The 20,924-nt window shown below is 36.6% G+C and overlaps 1 protein-coding gene and 1 pseudogene across 1 annotated transcript; both read left to right on the top strand.

Annotated features, from left to right (window-relative positions):
• Positions 1 to 13,480: 13,480 nt before the first annotated feature.
• Positions 13,481 to 14,482, top strand: LOC133703671 (uncharacterized). The gene has a single exon (XM_062128279.1). The coding sequence runs from the start codon at positions 13,481 to 13,483 to the stop codon at positions 14,480 to 14,482; it is 1,002 nt and encodes a 333-aa protein (XP_061984263.1).
• Positions 14,483 to 15,565: 1,083 nt separating this feature from the next.
• LOC133703346 (auxin response factor 15-like) lies at positions 15,566 to 19,339 on the top strand (annotated as a pseudogene).
• Positions 19,340 to 20,924: the final 1,585 nt, after the last annotated feature.

The following is a 20,924-nucleotide window of genomic DNA, read 5'->3' as shown; positions in this document are numbered from 1 at the left end:
ACGATATCTTTTTTAATGCATTCCATATCCAGAAAAAACAAAATGAACAATATATAGGTTAAGCTTGGTGCATTGATTTTTATAAATATAAACAAATACGGTGCAACCAAAGACATAAGAATTAAGCATCAACAAGAATATGAGTTTTATAAGTATAAATGACTTGTATTAGAGTCTTAAAATATAATGCTAGCTCTTGAAAGAATTTATTTCATAAAACACCTTATAATGACAATCGTCTCATTTAAGTTGTTGTAACCCATTTTTGGGTCCCCAAATAAATGAAATAAAATAAATAGCCAAAGGAGGTTAGAAAAATAACAGGAGGCAGAAGCGCTCAGCAAATGGTCAGAAAAATCAGTCAAGGAGGTTAAAAATACAAAGATTGGATTTTTGACAGTATATTCTTGAAGGATGAGAGCCCTGTTGAGAAGGAAAATTTGAAATTTGAGGAGAAAAGCCCAAATTTGGAGGTTTATGGACTTAATTGGATTTTTAATTGAATTTATAGGGGATTTGATTGCAAGAAAAATTGATTTTTAAGTCAATTTGGGCTTTAATTAGAAGAAATTTAAGTTCGGGGGCCAAAATATATTTTTTAGGAATTTATTGGGTCAAATCAGGGGTTTAATTGCATAAATATTGAAGTTTAAGGGCCAATTAGGGACTTAATTGAAGAAATCTGAAACCAGGGACCAAATTGGAGAAGGCGCGCAAGTAGGGGGCAAGAATTAATTGATTCAGGGGCCTAAATTGAAGAAATTGGAAGTTATTTGATCAATTGAGGGCTAAATTGCATAAATCAGAGGCCAAGGACTAAAGTGAAAAACGCGGCCAACTATGGGGGCGAAGACCGAAATTGGCAGGGATGCAATTGAAGGAAGAAAAGATGATTAATGGTTGATTTGTAATTTGGCGCGTTCTGGCGCCACATTTAAATGAAACGGAGCGTTTTCTCCAAAACGACGCCGTTTCATGCATTCAAAAAAAAAAAAAAAAAAGGAAAAGAGCAGAACGGTGTCGTTTTGAATGACACTGTTCATCTTTCTTCTTCCCCCCGAACATGCAGTGGGGAAGAAGGAAAAAAGGGTTGCTTTTTTTTGAATTTTTTGCCGGCCTCTCTCTCTCGCCTGGAGCCCACCGACCAAACACAATGGCCGACCACCCACCGCGCACCACCCACCGAACCTTGGCAGTCACGCCCAATGGCCGACCAGCCGGCTGCTCCCATGAGAGCTGTAAAAGGCAGCGCCCTTGGCCTCTATAAATAGAGGCCAAGAACGCTGAAGAAAGGGGGAGGAGAAACGAAAAAAACAGAGGAGAAAAGAAAGAAGAGAGAAACAGTAAAACGGACCAGAAGGAGAGAAGACTTTGGGACAAGGGAGATGAAACAAAGATAGTGACAGAGAAAAAAAAAACCAGAGGTGGACACCTCTGCACAGGGAAGAAGAAGAAAGAACAGCTGCTGTCATCGGGCTCCCCAGCCACCGACCACCCTCCCGGCCATCCTCCGGTCAGAAACCGCCACCAGCGCCACCCTAGAGCCACTACCAGCTGCTGCCTCCCTCCCTGTCATTGATAACAGCCCTGTACCGTGAGAAGAAGCAGAAGAAGCAACAGACAGAGGAAAAGCAGAAACAGAGGAGAAGCCGCCGCCTGGAACCACCGGAAGACCTCGTCGGCTGCCTCACCACCGCCATCAGCATCACTAGGAGTGTTCGCCGTCGTCTTCAACATTGTTTCCGCCACCAGGTTTGTCCCCTTTCTCGTCTCTGTGCACAGACCATTTTCACGCATTTTACTGTTCAAGTGAAATATAATTCACTTGAACAGTGAAATGCTATTTCACTGTTCACACCAAATATAATTCACGTGAACAGTGAAATGCTATTTCACTGTTCACGTGAAATATAATTCGTGACCTGGTAAGGCCTGCTGGGTTTAGCCCAGCCACATGGGCCGAGCTGGGTCCGGCCCAAAAAAAAAATAAAAAAAAATAAAAAAAAATAAAAATTCTTCAAAAATTATTTCAAAGAATATGTGATTTTTCTGTAATTGTATTACTGTATTTTGATCAATATTGGTTTGTATTTTCATACTGTAAAGATACAAATCCGGTATTAAAATACCTGGTTTTCATCAAAACGTCAAAGATTTTCAAAATAAAAAAATGTCTTTTGCTTTCAAAAATTTCCTAAATATTTTTAAAAATATTGTTGATTTTTCTGCATTTTTTTATCAAAGTGGATTAATATTTGGTTATATTTTTATACCGTAAGAATACCAACCCAGTATTAAAATACCTGATTTGCGTCAAAACATCAAAAAAATACATAATTAAAAAAAATGTTTTGTTTTAAAATACGGCCTAGTCTCTCCAATATATATATATAAATATCATAACATCATATTTTCACATAACAAAAAAAAATGTTTTTTTTTAAAAAACAATATATGTATTAGCATGCATTTTGGCTTTAATAACCGGTTTATTTAAGCCATGAGAACTAGGCCAATATTTCAAAAATTCTACCAAAATATTTTTGTTTTATTTTGGTATATAGAATTACGAATTTATGCATAAAACGTATTTCTGATATTAAATATGGTTTTTTTCATAGACATTAGAACGATTAAGTTTTACCCGATAAGATAAGGACCTCCTTATTGAGGAGGACTTTTCTTGAACCATAGACGGCCCAACAACTAGGAAACACAACGAGACCTTGAATTTTATCAGACAAATAAACAATGCAGCTTACCTTAGGTAGGGCGTATTTGGGGTGCTAATACCTTCCCTTTACGCAACCAGTCCCCGTGCCCGATCTCTGAGACCAGTTAGGGTTCCTAGTGACCAAGATACTAGGTGGCGACTCCCACACCATTTTTCACTGCTAAGAGACAAAAAACTCCTTGTCTCACCATATTTACTAGATATATACCCCCCATCACAACACCTGAGGGTGGACGATCGCCACGACGTCGCGCACCCCGCGACAGAATGGCGACTCCACTGGGGACCTTGTGGACTAAGCTTTGTTTTTGTCTGATTTGTTTTTGTTTTCGTGTGTTTATTGTTAATATGCCTTTCCTTTTGTTATCTGCTTATATGCTTTAAATATTTTTACACATTGTTCATGCATTTGTGTAGAACTGTCTCATACATCTTATAGAACTGTCACATGCATCACATACTTTGATTATTGAGAGCACACACAAACTTTAAGTTAAGTGGGGGACTAGCAGCTTACCTTATGACTGTTAGTCAAGGTTTAAGTTTGTGTAAACCCCAACTCTTCGCTGAGTGCTTAGACTGGCAATAGTTGGTACATGTGCCATCTCATTGCCTACAAGCCCCCATATTGCCTCCACGAGGGCAATCACTGGGACAACAAGAGACCCTTTTAGAGACTGAATAGCCAACCTACCCTCGTCAAGCATAAAAGAATTAGAACCGGCTATAGGGTGTATGCTCCACAAAATATTTTTGCATAAGACAAAACCTAACCATAAGGCATTTGGTTTTCAGGTCTTTTCAGCTCACATCATATATGCATCATGCATTGTTCTTTATCATACATTCATTTACATTTTTCCACGCACGCCAGATCGTGAAACATAGGTCCCACATCCAAAGTCCACCACACCCGGTCTAGATCAAGAATGGAGAACGAAGAAAGAGCTCACTTAGAGTCACATTATCAGACCGAGTTGGAGTCCGTAAAAAATGAAGTTTCTCGGCTAACCGACTTACTCGAGCAGCTTTTAAGAGCTAAGAATGGGGAGGGAACATCAGCACAACATGAAGGAGCGCCAGTAGCTCACATCCCTCAAGCATCTCAAAACCAGGGGGCAAACTCGGCCAATGAACAACATTTTGTGCCTATCACCCCTATCCAGCCAACTCACGCTCCAATCACTGTGGACTTAACAGCGGAGGGTAATGACTGGTTTGACCCTATACGAGCATCCGAAGTATGTTTGGTACCAAACATTGCGGTGCCAAAAGATTTCCGGATACCAGAATTCATTAAGTATACCGGTTTGGAATGCCCAAACACTCACCTTCGATCCTACTGCAACAAAATGGCGGAAGTAATCCATAACGATAAATTGCTAATCTATTTCTTTCAAGATAGCCTAACAGGATCCGCTTTGAGCTGGTACATGAGGTTAGACAGTGTCAGGATCAGGAGCTGGAGAGACTTGATGGAGGCTTTCCTTAAGTAGTACAAGTTTAACATGGAAATCGTTCCTGATCGAACAAGTCTAATGTCAATGGAGAAAAGGAGTCAAGAGTCGGTAAGGGCCTATGCGCAAAGGTGGAGGGATGAGGCAATGCATGTCCAACCCCCTTTGATAGAAACGGAGATGGTGACCTTGTTTGCCAATACCTTTAAAACACCATATTATGAGCACCTAATGGGTAGCTCATCTCAGCATTTCTACGATGCAGTACGCATAGCTGAAAGAATAGAGCAAGGGATTAAAGCTGGACGTATAGTTGAGCCATTGGAGGCGAAGGGTTTTATTGGAAGAAAAATGGAAGGTCACACTTATGACTTTGAAGGTGGGTCCAAGGGCAATATAGTGGATTCACTCAACCCACAAATACCTACCTCTCATGTTGCCCACATAAACTTTAACAAACCATTTTCCTCTAATCGAGCAAATAACCAGTCAAACAACCAAAACAACTACCAAAGACCAAATACAAGGTACATTGCAGAACAACTACCGCCATTACCCATGCCTTTGAAGGAAATGTATGCCAAACTACTGAGCATTGGACAAATAGCTCCTATCCCTACATTACCACTACAACCACCATTCCCCATCTGGTATAAGCCCGAGTTGACTTGCGAGTACCATGCTGGTATTCCCGGACATTGTCTTGAAACGTGCTACGCTTTCAAGAACATGTTGTTGAAGCTCATCAAGATAGGATGGGTGTCGTTTGAAGACACACCCAATATCAATTCAAATCCATTGCCTGGTCATGACAAAAGTAATAGGGGATAAAGGGTTGGAAAACCTTGGTCAAGAATCGTCAATAATGAAGAAGGCGAGATCGAAGGAGAAGACAAGGAAACGCAAGTGGGGAAGGAAGATGAAGCATTGCCTCGGTTGACTTTCCAGAACGGGTTGACCCAATAACTTCTCGTAGTTTTCAAAATGTAAAACAACTTTATTTGCCTTAGCATGTTTTTGTCATTTGCTTTTGTCATTGCTTTTATTTTCTCTATTTAGCAATCAGGGCTCATGTTTTCAGCCAGATTTTATGTTTGTCTTTGAGCCTATTTTTTTTTTTTTTTTTTTTAATAAATGATGAGATTATGCACTTTTTGAACAAGTTTGAGTGGTTATATCATAAAATGGTTTAATATGAAATTTAAGAAAAGCTAACCCTAAAGTACATCCCTACCTCTGATAGCGTAATGAATGGATAAATGATTAAGTGGTCACTTTATAATCATCTGTAATTGTCTTTATCAACCATAACAATGTGCGTTTTGAAAAAAAAATCATCATTATCCCTTCACGCACTAAAAAAGTTAATCATTGGCTGAATGAATAAAAGCCCAGACTAGGATCACACCCCTACACTAGGGGCAAAACGAGTTGTTTTTTGAAAAGTTTTACGTGTTTAAAATTGGTGGGAAGCCCATAGTTTTGAAAATCAAGCTAAAGCATTTGACAAAAGCATGACAAAGAGGCAAATACAAGTCATACATTTTGAGAAAAGGACTACTTGAAGAAAGTCAAAGACTTCTTCTCCAAGAATATGATAGGCAACACGAGAGATGAATTCAACATACGACTTCAAAAGTAAAGTTCATGTTAAGAGGGAGTCTCATGAACTAGAAGAAGAGGATGGGGCCTATGTTTCAAAACCAGGTACGAATGCATGCATTGCATCTAATCATAAATCATTGCATGTATGTTTTTTTGGATCATTACAGAAGGAGATCTTAGCGTATTCCAACAAGATTATGGACAAAGAAAGAATCATTGAGTTGATTCTAGAACAACAAGAAGATAAGATAATGGTTTTCAAACCATGCCAGCAGGAAGAACGACATCGATAGCATTCGGTAAAAAGGAATCGCCAAATGGGATTCCAAGTTGTTAAGATCGCTAGAAGGGATCTCGTATTTCGATGGAGGTCGCCAGAAGGGACCTTAAATTTCAGCTTTTGTATAAAAGGAATCGCCAGATGGGATTCCAAGTTGTTTGGATAAAGGAGATCGCAAGAAGGGATCTTGTATTTCGATGAAGGTCGCCAGAAGGAACTTCATGTTTTAGCTGAGGTAAAAGGAATTGCCCGATGGGATTTCAAGTTATTTGAGATCACCAGAAAGGATCTCGTACTTCGACATTCATCAAGGAAGGTCACTAGAAGGGACCTCGTATTGAAACTATTTCTTAGAAAAGCATGGAGTTTACTAAGAATTCTTCCCCTTGGGTAGGTCACCCATACAATGAGACCATTATTTTTCTTGGGTAGGTCACCCATACAATGAGACCATCATTTTTCTTGGGTTCGTCACCCATACAATGAGACCATCATTTTTCTTGGGTTAGTCACCCATACAATGAGACCATCATTTTTCTTGGGTAGGTCACCCATACAATGAGACCATCATTTTTCTTGGGTTCGTCACCCATACAATGAGACCATCATTTTCTTGGGTTCGTCACCCATACAATGAGACCATCATTTTTCTTGGGTAGGTCACCCATACAATAAGACCATCATTTTTCCTGGGTAGGTCACCCATACAATGAGACCATTCTTCATTTTTTTACCTGGGTAGGTCACCCATAATAATGAGGCCATTCTTCCCCCTGGGTAGGTCACCCATAATAATGAGACCACTCTTTCCTTTTCCCATTCGGGCAGGTCGCCCGTCATAATGAGACCACATACGTGTTTTTGTATTTGGTTATGGGTAAAGGAATCGCCAGATGAGATTCCAAGTTTTTGGGGTTAAAGGAGATCACCAGAAGGGATCTCGAGATGACTAAATTTTGATCATAGTTTTTGGGTTAAGGAGGATTGTTGTAAGGACAAAGTTTCAGAGCAATCGAGCTCCGACTAAATCAGTTTCGGGAGCTCAGTTTTGGTTTATCTTTATAAAACTTACTGCGCAGAACCGCTGCTCCATAAGCTTTATAAAGAGGGGGCATCTGTTGTAACCCATTTTTGGGTCCCCAAATAAATGAAATAAAATAAATAGCCAAAGGAGGTTAGAAAAATAACAGGAGGCAGAAGCGCTCAGCAAATGGTCAGAAAAATCAGTCAAGGAGGTTAAAAATACAAAGATTGGATTTTTGACAGTATATTCTTGAAGGATGAGAGCCCTGTTGAGAAGGAAAATTTGAAATTTGAGGAGAAAAGCCCAAATTTGGAGGTTTATGGACTTAATTGGATTTTTAATTGAATTTATAGGGGATTTGATTGCAAGAAAAATTGATTTTTAAGTCAATTTGGGCTTTAATTAGAAGAAATTTAAGTTCGGGGGCCAAAATATATTTTTTAGGAATTTATTGGGTCAAATCAGGGGTTTAATTGCATAAATATTGAAGTTTAAGGGCCAATTAGGGACTTAATTGAAGAAATCTGAAACCAGGGACCAAATTGGAGAAGGCGCGCAAGTAGGGGGCAAGAATTAATTGATTCAGGGGCCTAAATTGAAGAAATTGGAAGTTATTTGATCAATTGAGGGCTAAATTGCATAAATCAGAGGCCAAGGACTAAAGTGAAAAACGCGGCCAACTATGGGGGCGAAGACCGAAATTGGCAGGGATGCAATTGAAGGAAGAAAAGATGATTAATGGTTGATTTGTAATTTGGCGCGTTCTGGCGCCACATTTAAATGAAACGGAGCGTTTTCTCCAAAACGACGCCGTTTCATGCATTCAAAAAAAAAAAAAAAAAAGGAAAAGAGCAGAACGGTGTCGTTTTGAATGACACTGTTCATCTTTCTTCTTCCCCCCGAACATGCAGTGGGGAAGAAGGAAAAAAGGGTTGCTTTTTTTTGAATTTTTTGCCGGCCTCTCTCTCTCGCCTGGAGCCCACCGACCAAACACAATGGCCGACCACCCACCGCGCACCACCCACCGAACCTTGGCAGTCACGCCCAATGGCCGACCAGCCGGCTGCTCCCATGAGAGCTGTAAAAGGCAGCGCCCTTGGCCTCTATAAATAGAGGCCAAGAACGCTGAAGAAAGGGGGAGGAGAAACGAAAAAAACAGAGGAGAAAAGAAAGAAGAGAGAAACAGTAAAACGGACCAGAAGGAGAGAAGACTTTGGGACAAGGGAGATGAAACAAAGATAGTGACAGAGAAAAAAAAAACCAGAGGTGGACACCTCTGCACAGGGAAGAAGAAGAAAGAACAGCTGCTGTCATCGGGCTCCCCAGCCACCGACCACCCTCCCGGCCATCCTCCGGTCAGAAACCGCCACCAGCGCCACCCTAGAGCCACTACCAGCTGCTGCCTCCCTCCCTGTCATTGATAACAGCCCTGTACCGTGAGAAGAAGCAGAAGAAGCAACAGACAGAGGAAAAGCAGAAACAGAGGAGAAGCCGCCGCCTGGAACCACCGGAAGACCTCGTCGGCTGCCTCACCACCGCCATCAGCATCACTAGGAGTGTTCGCCGTCGTCTTCAACATTGTTTCCGCCACCAGGTTTGTCCCCTTTCTCGTCTCTGTGCACAGACCATTTTCACGCATTTTACTGTTCAAGTGAAATATAATTCACTTGAACAGTGAAATGCTATTTCACTGTTCACACCAAATATAATTCACGTGAACAGTGAAATGCTATTTCACTGTTCACGTGAAATATAATTCGTGACCTGGTAAGGCCTGCTGGGTTTAGCCCAGCCACATGGGCCGAGCTGGGTCCGGCCCAAAAAAAAAATAAAAAAAAATAAAAAAAAATAAAAATTCTTCAAAAATTATTTCAAAGAATATGTGATTTTTCTGTAATTGTATTACTGTATTTTGATCAATATTGGTTTGTATTTTCATACTGTAAAGATACAAATCCGGTATTAAAATACCTGGTTTTCATCAAAACGTCAAAGATTTTCAAAATAAAAAAATGTCTTTTGCTTTCAAAAATTTCCTAAATATTTTTAAAAATATTGTTGATTTTTCTGCATTTTTTTATCAAAGTGGATTAATATTTGGTTATATTTTTATACCGTAAGAATACCAACCCAGTATTAAAATACCTGATTTGCGTCAAAACATCAAAAAAATACATAATTAAAAAAAATGTTTTGTTTTAAAATACGGCCTAGTCTCTCCAATATATATATATAAATATCATAACATCATATTTTCACATAACAAAAAAAAATGTTTTTTTTTAAAAAACAATATATGTATTAGCATGCATTTTGGCTTTAATAACCGGTTTATTTAAGCCATGAGAACTAGGCCAATATTTCAAAAATTCTACCAAAATATTTTTGTTTTATTTTGGTATATAGAATTACGAATTTATGCATAAAACGTATTTCTGATATTAAATATGGTTTTTTTCATAGACATTAGAACGATTAAGTTTTACCCGATAAGATAAGGACCTCCTTATTGAGGAGGACTTTTCTTGAACCATAGACGGCCCAACAACTAGGAAACACAACGAGACCTTGAATTTTATCAGACAAATAAACAATGCAGCTTACCTTAGGTAGGGCGTATTTGGGGTGCTAATACCTTCCCTTTACGCAACCAGTCCCCGTGCCCGATCTCTGAGACCAGTTAGGGTTCCTAGTGACCAAGATACTAGGTGGCGACTCCCACACCATTTTTCACTGCTAAGAGACAAAAAACTCCTTGTCTCACCATATTTACTAGATATATACCCCCCATCACAACACCTGAGGGTGGACGATCGCCACGACGTCGCGCACCCCGCGACATAAGTGATGGTAAGGCACGTGTGCTTCAATAAAAAAAGAGTTTTAATTATTTTCAGGAAATGTTTGTTTTTTCTTCCTACAATATCATTATACTAAGGTGTTTGAATATATATATATATATATATATATATATATATATATAAAAGAGAAGTATTTGTGAAAAAACCTAATTATTTTTTTATTACTTATCTTAAAATATATTGCACCCATTTTCTATATTTTTTAGTATGGATTGGATTCTTTTTATTACAATAACAATTAAATAATCCTCTGACCTAATGTGATCAATGAAGTTTAGTCATAGAACTTGGATAAAAGTTTTTAGCTTTGTTTCATATCTTGACATCATCATTATCACTATTTATCTTCTATCTCAGATTTAGAGATATCATTTAAAGTAATATGAAAATGAATATTACCTTTTGAGTTATCAATCTACTCATCTTCAGCTTCTTTAAACAAAAAATCTAATCCATCCTTATCACAATGAATATAATTATTATCTTCTTCCTCATCATCACCTTTGTCATCTTGATCATATTCATTAACACCCTCTTTATTTACATTAGAAGTGTTAATATCAACCATATCACTTTCAACATTGACACCAAAAACATCGCACCCACATCAGCACTTGAACTACCAATGCAAAACTCATCATTACATCATCATCATCATCATCTAAAACAAGACATTCTTCCTTAATAAGTAGTACCATTTTGTTACTATTAATATCATCATCATATGTTGCAAAATATTTGGTTCCATGTGGCTTGCAATAATTGAGTTTGTTTAAATAACATCTTGATATTCTTAATGTTATAGGAGCAATAACAAGATCAACATCAATATATAGACGAATCTTATCTTCACCTACGAGCATATTAAATACTTGTACCGTCGAGGCATCATAAAAATTATATTTTCTTTTTTATCCTTTATCTGAAAGCCATTTAAATCTATGTTGAAGATTTTTTTTGCATATAAATATTATGTCTAATTAAGATATATGATTATAGTTGCAATTTCTTTTAACATATGAACAACTATTATGATGTGTAAATATATCTAATTAAACAATGTTTGTATGTGTGTTAAACATTAATTAAACATGTTTTAAGCTAATAAATTGAAATTGGGATTCCGTGAACAGTAAACTCAACTGTAAGGTTCAATTTAAGGATTTGTTAGGTTTTAAGAAAACATATCTAATTAGGTTAAACAAAGTTAATATATGGGTTAAACATAAATTAAATATGTTATAAGCAAAGAAATTAAACATGTTTTAAGTTAATAAATTGAAATTAGGATTATGTGAATAGTAACTTGTAAGCTTCAATTTAATGATTTTTTAGATTTTAAGAATACATGCCTAATTAGGTTAAATAAAGTTAATATATGGGTTAAGCATAAATTAAACATGATATAAGCAAAAGAAATTGAAATTATGGTTATGTAAACATACTTTAAACTTCAATTTTGTGGAATCATCACCACAGCTTTATCTAACGTTGGCTCCTTTTTACGATGAAGTATCAACCTTTCACACACACACACACGTACTTAAAGTGATGATAAGTAATTGACTTCTCAACTCCTTCGGTTGAAATTTTCAGTTTGATTTTGATAGGAAAGAGGCTAAGAATTGCTAATTTGCTAATGCGGTATCTTGTTGAATTCAAGGGTTTGAGTATGAAAATAGTTTTTTTTAAATTTTATTTTTTAAAATATTTTTAGTTTAAAAATATATTAAAATAATATATTTTTATTTTCAGCATATTAAAATCATTTAAAAATATAAAAAATAATTTTTAAATTCAATTTTCCCAACACATAAATTTTTATATCTCTGTTAACTAAATATTACTGAAAATTTTATATAGGGTGGTTGCAGCATCTTTCGATCCTCATGGTCAGCGGCGGAATCAAGGGGAGGCCAACAGGGGCCCGGGCCCCTACAAACTTTTTTTTTTAAAATATAATAAATAATAGACTGTTTAATACTAAATTATTATTTTATTAGTTATGTTTGCTTTTAAAGCCATATCTCCGTATCTCTATGTAAAAGGCCAAATAAACTTTTTAATTTTTTTCCCTTCCTTTACTGCCTCTCTCTCTTTCTTCTCTGAAACCCTAACATAAAATATTACTAATACAAAGCATAAAGGTAAAGCAAAACTGTTGCGGTGCTGCCAATTAATTCTTCATCAAGGTAATTAGTAAATTTTTTTTTAATGTTTGTTAAGAATTTAATATATATATATATATATATATATAATTCTGCTTTTTTTCTTTCAAATCTACTACTTTTACCATTTTTTATTTCTTGTTATAGTGAATATTTTTTTTCTAATTAATTGGATATATTTTATGGATTTGTTTGTTTCGATTATGCTTGGATTTTTTTATGTTTTGTTTTTAGCAGAGCCACCAAAATTATTAATTTTTTCTCACGTGTACCTTACTATCACCAGGTCCAATATATAATTAGACACAATCTTTCTAGCCAAATTGAGTTCTTTGAAGAGCGTATACCCAACTTTGATTCAGAGTAAGTTTTCTTATTTAGGAACCATTAATCCCATTTTTTATGTTAGATATGCTTTTATATATCAATTTCTTTTTTTAATATGTTAATTTTACTTCTATATGTCAGTGTTGTTTACATGTAAAAATTTATTTTTGGTTCTGATTATTGCTTCAATACATTGTTATTTGTATTTATTTTTTAAATAGGAAACAATCAAAATTTATGATGTTTTGATTTTAGGTTGAACCATGAACAAAATAAGAAGAATTGATTCCTTTTTTGAGAAAAAAAGGAAAAATATTGATAACTCACAGCCTAGTGAATCAACTCCAATGTGTAATGTTGAAGTTATAGTTGAACAACCCCAATGTGCTTCAGTTTATGAAGAACCTGCATTGATTAATGAGCAGCCTCCAACTAGAATCGACATTGCTCATCTGATTAGAGATCCAAGCAATCGTCCTCAAATTTGGAAATACCCGGTTAATCAACAAGATGAAATTAGAAGGGCATACATTAATTTGGGGCCATATCAACCTTTGATGTCTGAATATTCGCTGACTGGTAAAAAACATCCTCGTCGATTTCAGTCTCATTGGTTCAAAAGTTATCGATGGCTTGAATATTCAGAGAAAAATACTGTATTTTTTTCCCTTGCTATCTATTTTCAAGTAAGTCATCTGGAAAGCCAGGATCAGACACATTTACTGTTAAAGGATTCAATTGTTGGAAGAAAGTTAATGATGGGGAACGATGTGCTTTTTTAACTCATATGGGAAAAAGTCCGAATTCAGCTCATAGATTTGCTACCAGGTGCTTCGAAAATTTGAAAAATCAGTCATGTCATATTGAAAAGGTAGTTAAGAGGCAAACTACTCAAGAAATTCTAAATAATCGATTGCGTATTAAAGCTTCAATAGATATTGTTCGTTGTCTCACATTTCAAGCATGTGCTTTTAAAGGACACGATGAACATCCAAAATCAAAAAACCGAGGTAATTTTCTTGAAATGTTGGAACTTTTAGCATCATACAATGAACAAGTAGGTGCTCTTGTTTTGGATAATGCTCCACAAAATGCTAAATACACTTTGCATCAAATTCAAAAAGAAATTTTACATGTCTTTGCTAGAAATGTTCAGTCTTCAATTCGTCATGACATTGGTGATGCAAGATTTTGCTTAATTGTTGATGAAGCTCGAGATGAATCCAGAAGAGAGCAAATTGCCCTTGTTATAAGGTTTGTTGATAGAAGTGGATTTATACGAGAACAATTTTTGGATATAGTTCATGTCAAAGATACAACTGCTTCAACTCTTAAGAAAGAGATTTCCTTTGTTTTATCTCATCACAATCTTGATGTTCAAAATATTAGGGGCCAAAGGTATGATGGTGCTAGTAATATGCGTGGGGAGTGGAATGGATTGCAAGCTTTATTCATTAATGATTGCCCTTATGCATATTATGTACATTGCTTAGCTCATCAATTACAATTGGCTTTTATTGCTGCAGCTAGAGAAATATCTGATGTTCACACTTTCTTTCAGAACTTGATTTTTATTATTAACATTGTTATTGCTTCTTGCAAGCGTAATGATGAATTACGGGCTTTTCAAGTAGCTACAATTGAACATTTAGTTGATATTGGTGAGATTGAAACGGGTAAAGGAATTAATCAAGTAGGTGGTTTGCAACGACCTGGAGATAGCAGATGGAGTTCGCACTTCAAATCAATTTGCAGTTTGATAAAAATGTATGGGGCAACTTGCTTGGTTCTTGAAAACATCGCTTTAGATGGATCTACTTATTCTCAACGTGGTGATGCGGCTTTTTCATTTAAGTTGCTAATGTCATTTGATTTTGCATTCATCTTGCATATAATGAAGAATGTTATGAGAATTACTGATGTGCTTTGCCAAGTTTTGCAACAGAAATCTCAAGACATTTTAAATGCTATGCATTTGGTGACTACCACAAAGACTTTAATTCAGAAGTTAAGAGATGATGGCTGAGAAACTCTTTTAGAAGAAGTGATATCATTTTATAAGCATCAAGACATTGAAGTTCCTGATATGGATGCTTGTTTTTCTAGTGTGGGACGATCTCGCCGTAAAACAAAATCAATAACAGTTGAGCATCACTATCGAGTTGATATATTTACAGCTATCATTGATCAACAGTTGCAAGAGCTAAATAATAGATTCAATGAGCAGGCGATCGAGCTTCTTAAGTTGAGCACAACTTTAGATCCTAAAAATAACTATAAATTATTTAGTGTTGAAGATATATGCTTACTTGTTGACAAGTTCTATCCTGAAGACTTTTCTGACCAAGAAAAAACTCATTTGAGATTTCAGTTGCAGCATTATGAGCTTGATGTACCCAATCATCCAAAGTTAAAGAATATGTCATCGATTGCTGAATTATGTCAAGGATTGGTTGAAACAGAAAAATCAACAATTTATCCACTTGTTGACAGGTTGATTCGGCTTATTTTAACTCTTCCTGTTTCGACAACAACTACTGAACGAGCTTTTTCAGCGATGAAGATTGTTAAAACAAGACTTCGCAATCGGATGGAGGATGATTTTCTTGCAAATTATTTGATTGTCTATAAAGAAAAAGAAATTGCTGAAAGATTCACAAGTGATATGATAATCGATGATTTCTACTCTATGAAAGAACGACGAGCACAATTAAAATAAATATGTAAGAATCATTCTTTATTATTTTTTACTTTATTTCAAAGTTTTATCAAACATAAATAATGCATCGCTTTAGCTAATGTTTCTTATATATTTTGTATGTTTATATTTGATAGGTACAAAGACCAACAAAATTAAAGTGATGAATATATTATGAAGATGAAATTAACTTCATAGCTTTGACTCAATTTGATATTCTTTTAAACCTCTTATCTTATACAAAGATTGTTATATGTTTGTAGTTATTTCTTTGAATAAAACTAAATCATGCAGGTTTTTTTAACAATTCATATACAATAAATTAAAAAAAACAGCAACTGCTGCTGATGGTGGCTTGAAAACTTAAATATATTTTGTGGTGGCATGTGTCGCGTGCTTTATACAACATTTTGTTCCATAAAGCTCTCACCTCAGTTTTCATCATCTAATTCATGCCATAACTAAAGATTGAACTGCAATGGAACACACTGTTGAATTTCTCATCATCTGATTGCCACCCTTTCATGGTGATGTTGTCTCCAGTGTTCTTTTTACATATCACCAAAGTCCTTACCCTTCTATGTTGTCTAACACCGCTTCAAAGGTTTTCCCATTGTTGTTCCTCATGTTTCGTCTCTTACCAAAAAAGTCGTTGCAGAATCCAGATTGGTATGTTGCACAAGGTTTTTTCAACTTTCTTCCAAAATCCTGTGTAGTTATCGCAAGAGTACTTCCTGTTCTCCCAAACCATTGTGTTTTTTATCACCCATTACTTGAGAATGCACAACTCAATTGCTTATTGAATCTGTCGCTGGCTGAGTGACTTAAGAGCCATTGTCATCAAAACTTCAAATTTCAGTGCACAACATGATACATGCTAGAAACTGAGCATGTAGGGGTTGTGTACAACACATCGTACTGCTTTTGAGTGTAAAAGAAAAAACTCACGCGACATTCATTATTGCAATTATAGTCAATTACATCTTGATGAACTCTTTTTGGTTTTGACATCATCTATTTGACTTGAGTTTTTTCCTGTCTTGCCAATTGATGAGTTTCTCAGTTGTTTCTTCTTCTGCTACCCGTATTTTATTACCGTGGATTTTTTACTTTCTTCATTCCTGATTCTTAAGTTCAATTTCTTACTTTGTAGGGCCAGCTCATCAGAGTTCATAATACCTTTTAATAAATTCTTGAAGAGCCTTGATCAATCCTTCTCTTCTGGAATGAGATTCAAAATGCGTTTTGAAACAGAAAATGCAGCAGAGAGAAGGTTCGACATCTATGGGTTTGTAGCTTTTAACTAATTATGTTAACAAAACATTAACTCAAATACTTTTTGCAGATACACTGGAATAATAACTGGAGTCAGTGAGCTAGATCCTGGTAGATTGCCTGGTTCAAAATGGAAATGCCTGTTGGTATGTAGTTGTTGAAAATCATATTTTATAAAAATTACTTTCAAGTTCCTAAATGTTGGTGGAAACCCTTTTATTGCAAACAAGGTCTGTTTGAGATTAAGTTGTGGGGTCGCCGCTAGACTTGGGCCTGCTTTTCTACATTCCATCTCTGTAGGCATTGATGCATTGTTACCTCATCCTCAAATCTTTTATTATCTGAAGTTTGGAAGATCTACTGAACTGAAATTACAAGCATAACTTGCAATGGTTAAGATACTTTTCCACGCTCCATCACGGGACCTTCAATATCTAACCATTAATTAATGTCTTGCTCTTTCTCCATGATATTATACCGGGTGTTCTGTAGTTGTACTTTGGGGTGATGATATGTTCTGTAGCCATGATTATTACTGAATATCACATGTTTAAAGAATTTTTGCTTGTTTAGTTTAAAAGTGGGATATTTGTATTATTTTTCTGCTTGGCAATCTGGGCATTTTGTTTTGTTCTTTTCTTCTTCTGGATTCCTTCTGTGCTCTTGCTTCTAATTTTGCCTATTTCAAAGCATCTTTACAATTTTTGTCATTTAATGTGTCATGTTAATCGAATGATACATATTCCGGTGGATCTCTTTTCTTCTTCTTAATCTCAGGTAAAGTGGGATGATATGGAGGCTAACAGGCTCAGCAGGGTTTCTCCTTGGGAAGTTGAGCCTTCTGGTTCTGGTTCTTTTTCCAGTTCCAATAACTTTATGGCACCTGGTTTGAAGAGGAGCAGGTCTGGATTGCCTTCATCAAAGGCAGAATTTCCAATTCCTGGTAGGATCTGCTTTCCCTCAGATAAATGCATCACCATTTCCAACTTTTTCCTTGTTCTGCATTCAATGTTACTGACTGGTCTGCATGTTTTTCTAACAGATGGGATCGGAGCACCAGACTTTAGGGAATCTTCAAGGTCCCAGGAGGTCTTGCAAGGTCAAGAAATTATGAGTTTTAATGCTCTTTATGATGGTGTTGATGGTCAGAATCAGCACCCATCTGAAATGAGGAGTTGTTTTCCTGGTTCCCACAGTTCTGGGATTGCTGCATTAGGAAGTGGTATCAGAGACTCAATTGCCACTTCAAATAATTCCTACAAGGGCATAGGCTTTAACGAATCTTATAGATTCCATAAGGTCTTTCAAGGTCAAGAAATTTTTCCAAGCTCACCATATGGAAGAATCCCAAATGCTAATGAGGCTCGTGAAAATTGTAGTCTTGGATTCTCTGATGGTGCCCAAAGGTCAAGCTCAAGAAATGGATGGTCTACAATGATGCAGGGCTATAATACTCAAATTCGACCTCCTGCACAAGTATCGCCACCATCTTCGGTGTTAATGTTTCAGCATGCTAGCAATCCAGTTCCAAAGCCATCTTCCAATTTTAATTTCAATGATCATGTGCAGCAGACAGCTACCACCCGAAGTTGGTTTTGTGGTCCTGAAATGCAGGGGGAGAATTTCAAGCTGTCTGCACATTCTGAGCCCAGTGCAAAAAGAGGCGGGCAATGGAGCAATATTTCTTTTGGTCTGTCCCATGAGCATCTTCAACGTGGTGTTTCACAACCTATTGTAGCTCAATCAGCCTTCAGGGATAGTCAAGATTTGGTGTCGTGCAAAAGCAGCTGCAGACTCTTTGGTTTCTCATTGACTGAGGATAAATGCCTTGTTAATAAGGAGGACAATATGACCTTAATAACATCTCCACTTCCATCCAAAGCCTCCAGCAATAAATAATGCAGTTGGGAGCAGTTGTACCGAAGTAAGAGGCCTCTATTCTGATCAAGCTTTTTGATAGTTCTTTATATTATATTTCAAGCTAAAAAATGTGTAGCTTTGCTAGAATGGTAAAGGGCAACTGAGCTTTATAAATGATGGGTATATAATAGTGACGTATGCTAGCTGGATATTTACAACTCAAACTAAGCCACAAACTAAACTAGTTTGGTTAGCTATATGGAGCTTGATCATGAACTAGTTGATCAGCATTTACTTGATCTGAAGGGGATTTGATGGTTTACGAGGAAACTTGATTCAAGTTGCTGGATTTTATAAGCACCTGGGCAGTTAGTGCCTGCTCATTTCTGTTACCAATGCTATTTATTCATGGAGTCGTGCAGGAGTGTAAAACCTGTTTGATTCCCAGCCTTGCCACTCAAATAGAAAACTTCAATGTCTGGCTGCATTAGTATCAGTTTAGATCTGTAAATCTAATGCAGTCTCGGTTTAGATCCGTAAATCTATTTTCAGGATCATGTCAGACAGGTGTTTTTGTCGAATGGTTGATCTTATCTTATTTGCCGCATTATCTAATGAAGTTAATAATTGTTCGTGTTCATGTTAGTTTTTCACCTGTTGGATCTAATCTGATCTCGTTGAAATTGTTTGCATTGTTTTGCAGGCAATTCTGCAACCCCGTGCTGAAAATTATCGAATATACTAATGAGGCTCGCACAAGGGATGCTTCCTGTTGCTTGGTTTTATATGTATTAGCTTGTGAGAGAATATAATTATTCTCCCAAGGTAACTTGGCTATATCCTAACTCCTTTGACCAAGCAACAGAGCTGTTTGTACCTGGTACTAATCTCTATTAGATTTCCCATGATAACCCACATTCAAGAATGTTCTCTTCATACATGCTTGCACAATCCAATCTGGAAATATAGTTGTAATAGTGCCAGATATTTTATATGGTTGTCATCTCTCAATATGTTTTGTTCTATGCTAGCCTCCTACATTCCGAACTACTCTGTTGTTTTGTTTGTTCCATGCATTTTTCTCCTCGTTTGTCCTGCTTACGCTCTTGTTTGCGTCTAAGATCACGTGTCACGAATTGATTGGAAGGTAACTCTGATATCCACAACATACGCAGTGAAACTGCCTGCAGAATAATGTGTTGTTGTGGTTTTGGTTTTGGTTCTCGCTTTGCAAATCTTGAAAATGGTTTTCATAATTTATTTATGGTCACCAGCCGTGATTCTCATGCCCATGAGCGTCGAACAAACCAAGCAGAAATTGATGCTATCATCAGTTGCCGGACCGGTTAATTAAAAACTTGATGAATGATGGAAATGGGCGGACGTTATTGTTGACAGTCCTAGCATATAAAGCAAAAGTTCCAACAGGACCTGCTGGAGCTTGAGAGCAATCACATCAACTGTTAATTTCACTATTACTTAATATTTTTAACAACATTGCGACCCATCTAGATTCATGAGCTTTATTATCATGGCCCCCCAGTACTCTGCATTATTTCGAAGCATGTGATCGTTGGTCCAATTTGTGGACTAACTGTGATTTCGACATCTCGGACTTCACCAATAACATACCTTGAGAATCATTATGTAACTTTCAATCGCACCAAGTATCTGCCTTCTTGAACTTGGAGAAGAGGCTTTCAGATTACCAAAAAAAAACAGGAACCTCCCGATCTCTAGTTGCTTGATAGAATAATATGGTTTCCCAAAAGAAATTTCGTGGTACTTGTTGATGAACGACCTGGCCTAGCCAAACGCCTCCAGCCGCTTCATCAAGCATGCACGTCCCAAGACGGCGTGGGAGATGAGGCCAACGGCCAACCTTGAGGTGTTGTCCATTTTGGGTGGCAGAACCTTACGGTGTTGCCTTCGAAAATGTTTCCTTTCGACTCAATGGCAATGTGGGATTTTGCGCGTCATCGATTTTCGTTGAATTTGATCACTGGTGCTAAAGTAATTTCTCTTCTGGGTTCCGATATTCGAACTGATTCAACCATGGGACCAAATAATTGAGCAGATAGAAACCATGGAGGTCAATGAGAGCTAATGTTACCATGGGACCAAATAATTGAGCAGATAGAAACCATGGAGTTCAATGAGAGCTAATGTTTTATTTTTCTTTGTCACGACTTGGGATTGGAATGACCTTAGCATTATTTTGCATGTATCAAGAGACACGATTCATCACGTCAGTTTGATCAAAGGAAAGGAGGAGAAGATTGCAGAGAATTTTTGTTTTTTGTACTTTATTAAAAAGGAAAGGTTAATGGTGACGACTAGCAATGATTCAATTGTTGAAGACGTTTAGCTGGTTAACGACAAACCGTGTGGTTTGGCTGCTCAACTCAGGGGGGGTGTTTGCGAGTTTTAAAAATTTTGATTTTTTTTAATATAATATATTAAAAATAAAATTTAAAAACAAAAAAAAATTATTTTAAGTATATTTTAAAATACAAAATAAAATAACCACAACTATCTTTTCATATACCATTCATAGTTTTAAAATCTAGTCCGGCCTGACTAGTCAATCTGGGAACCGGTTGACTCAGGGCTGAAACTGAGCCGAGTTTATTAA

Source organism: Populus nigra, chromosome 9 (assembly GCF_951802175.1).
Source record: "Populus nigra chromosome 9, ddPopNigr1.1, whole genome shotgun sequence".
Lineage (NCBI taxonomy): Eukaryota > Viridiplantae > Streptophyta > Magnoliopsida > Malpighiales > Salicaceae > Populus > Populus nigra.
This window is presented reverse-complemented; position numbering and strand designations above follow the sequence as displayed.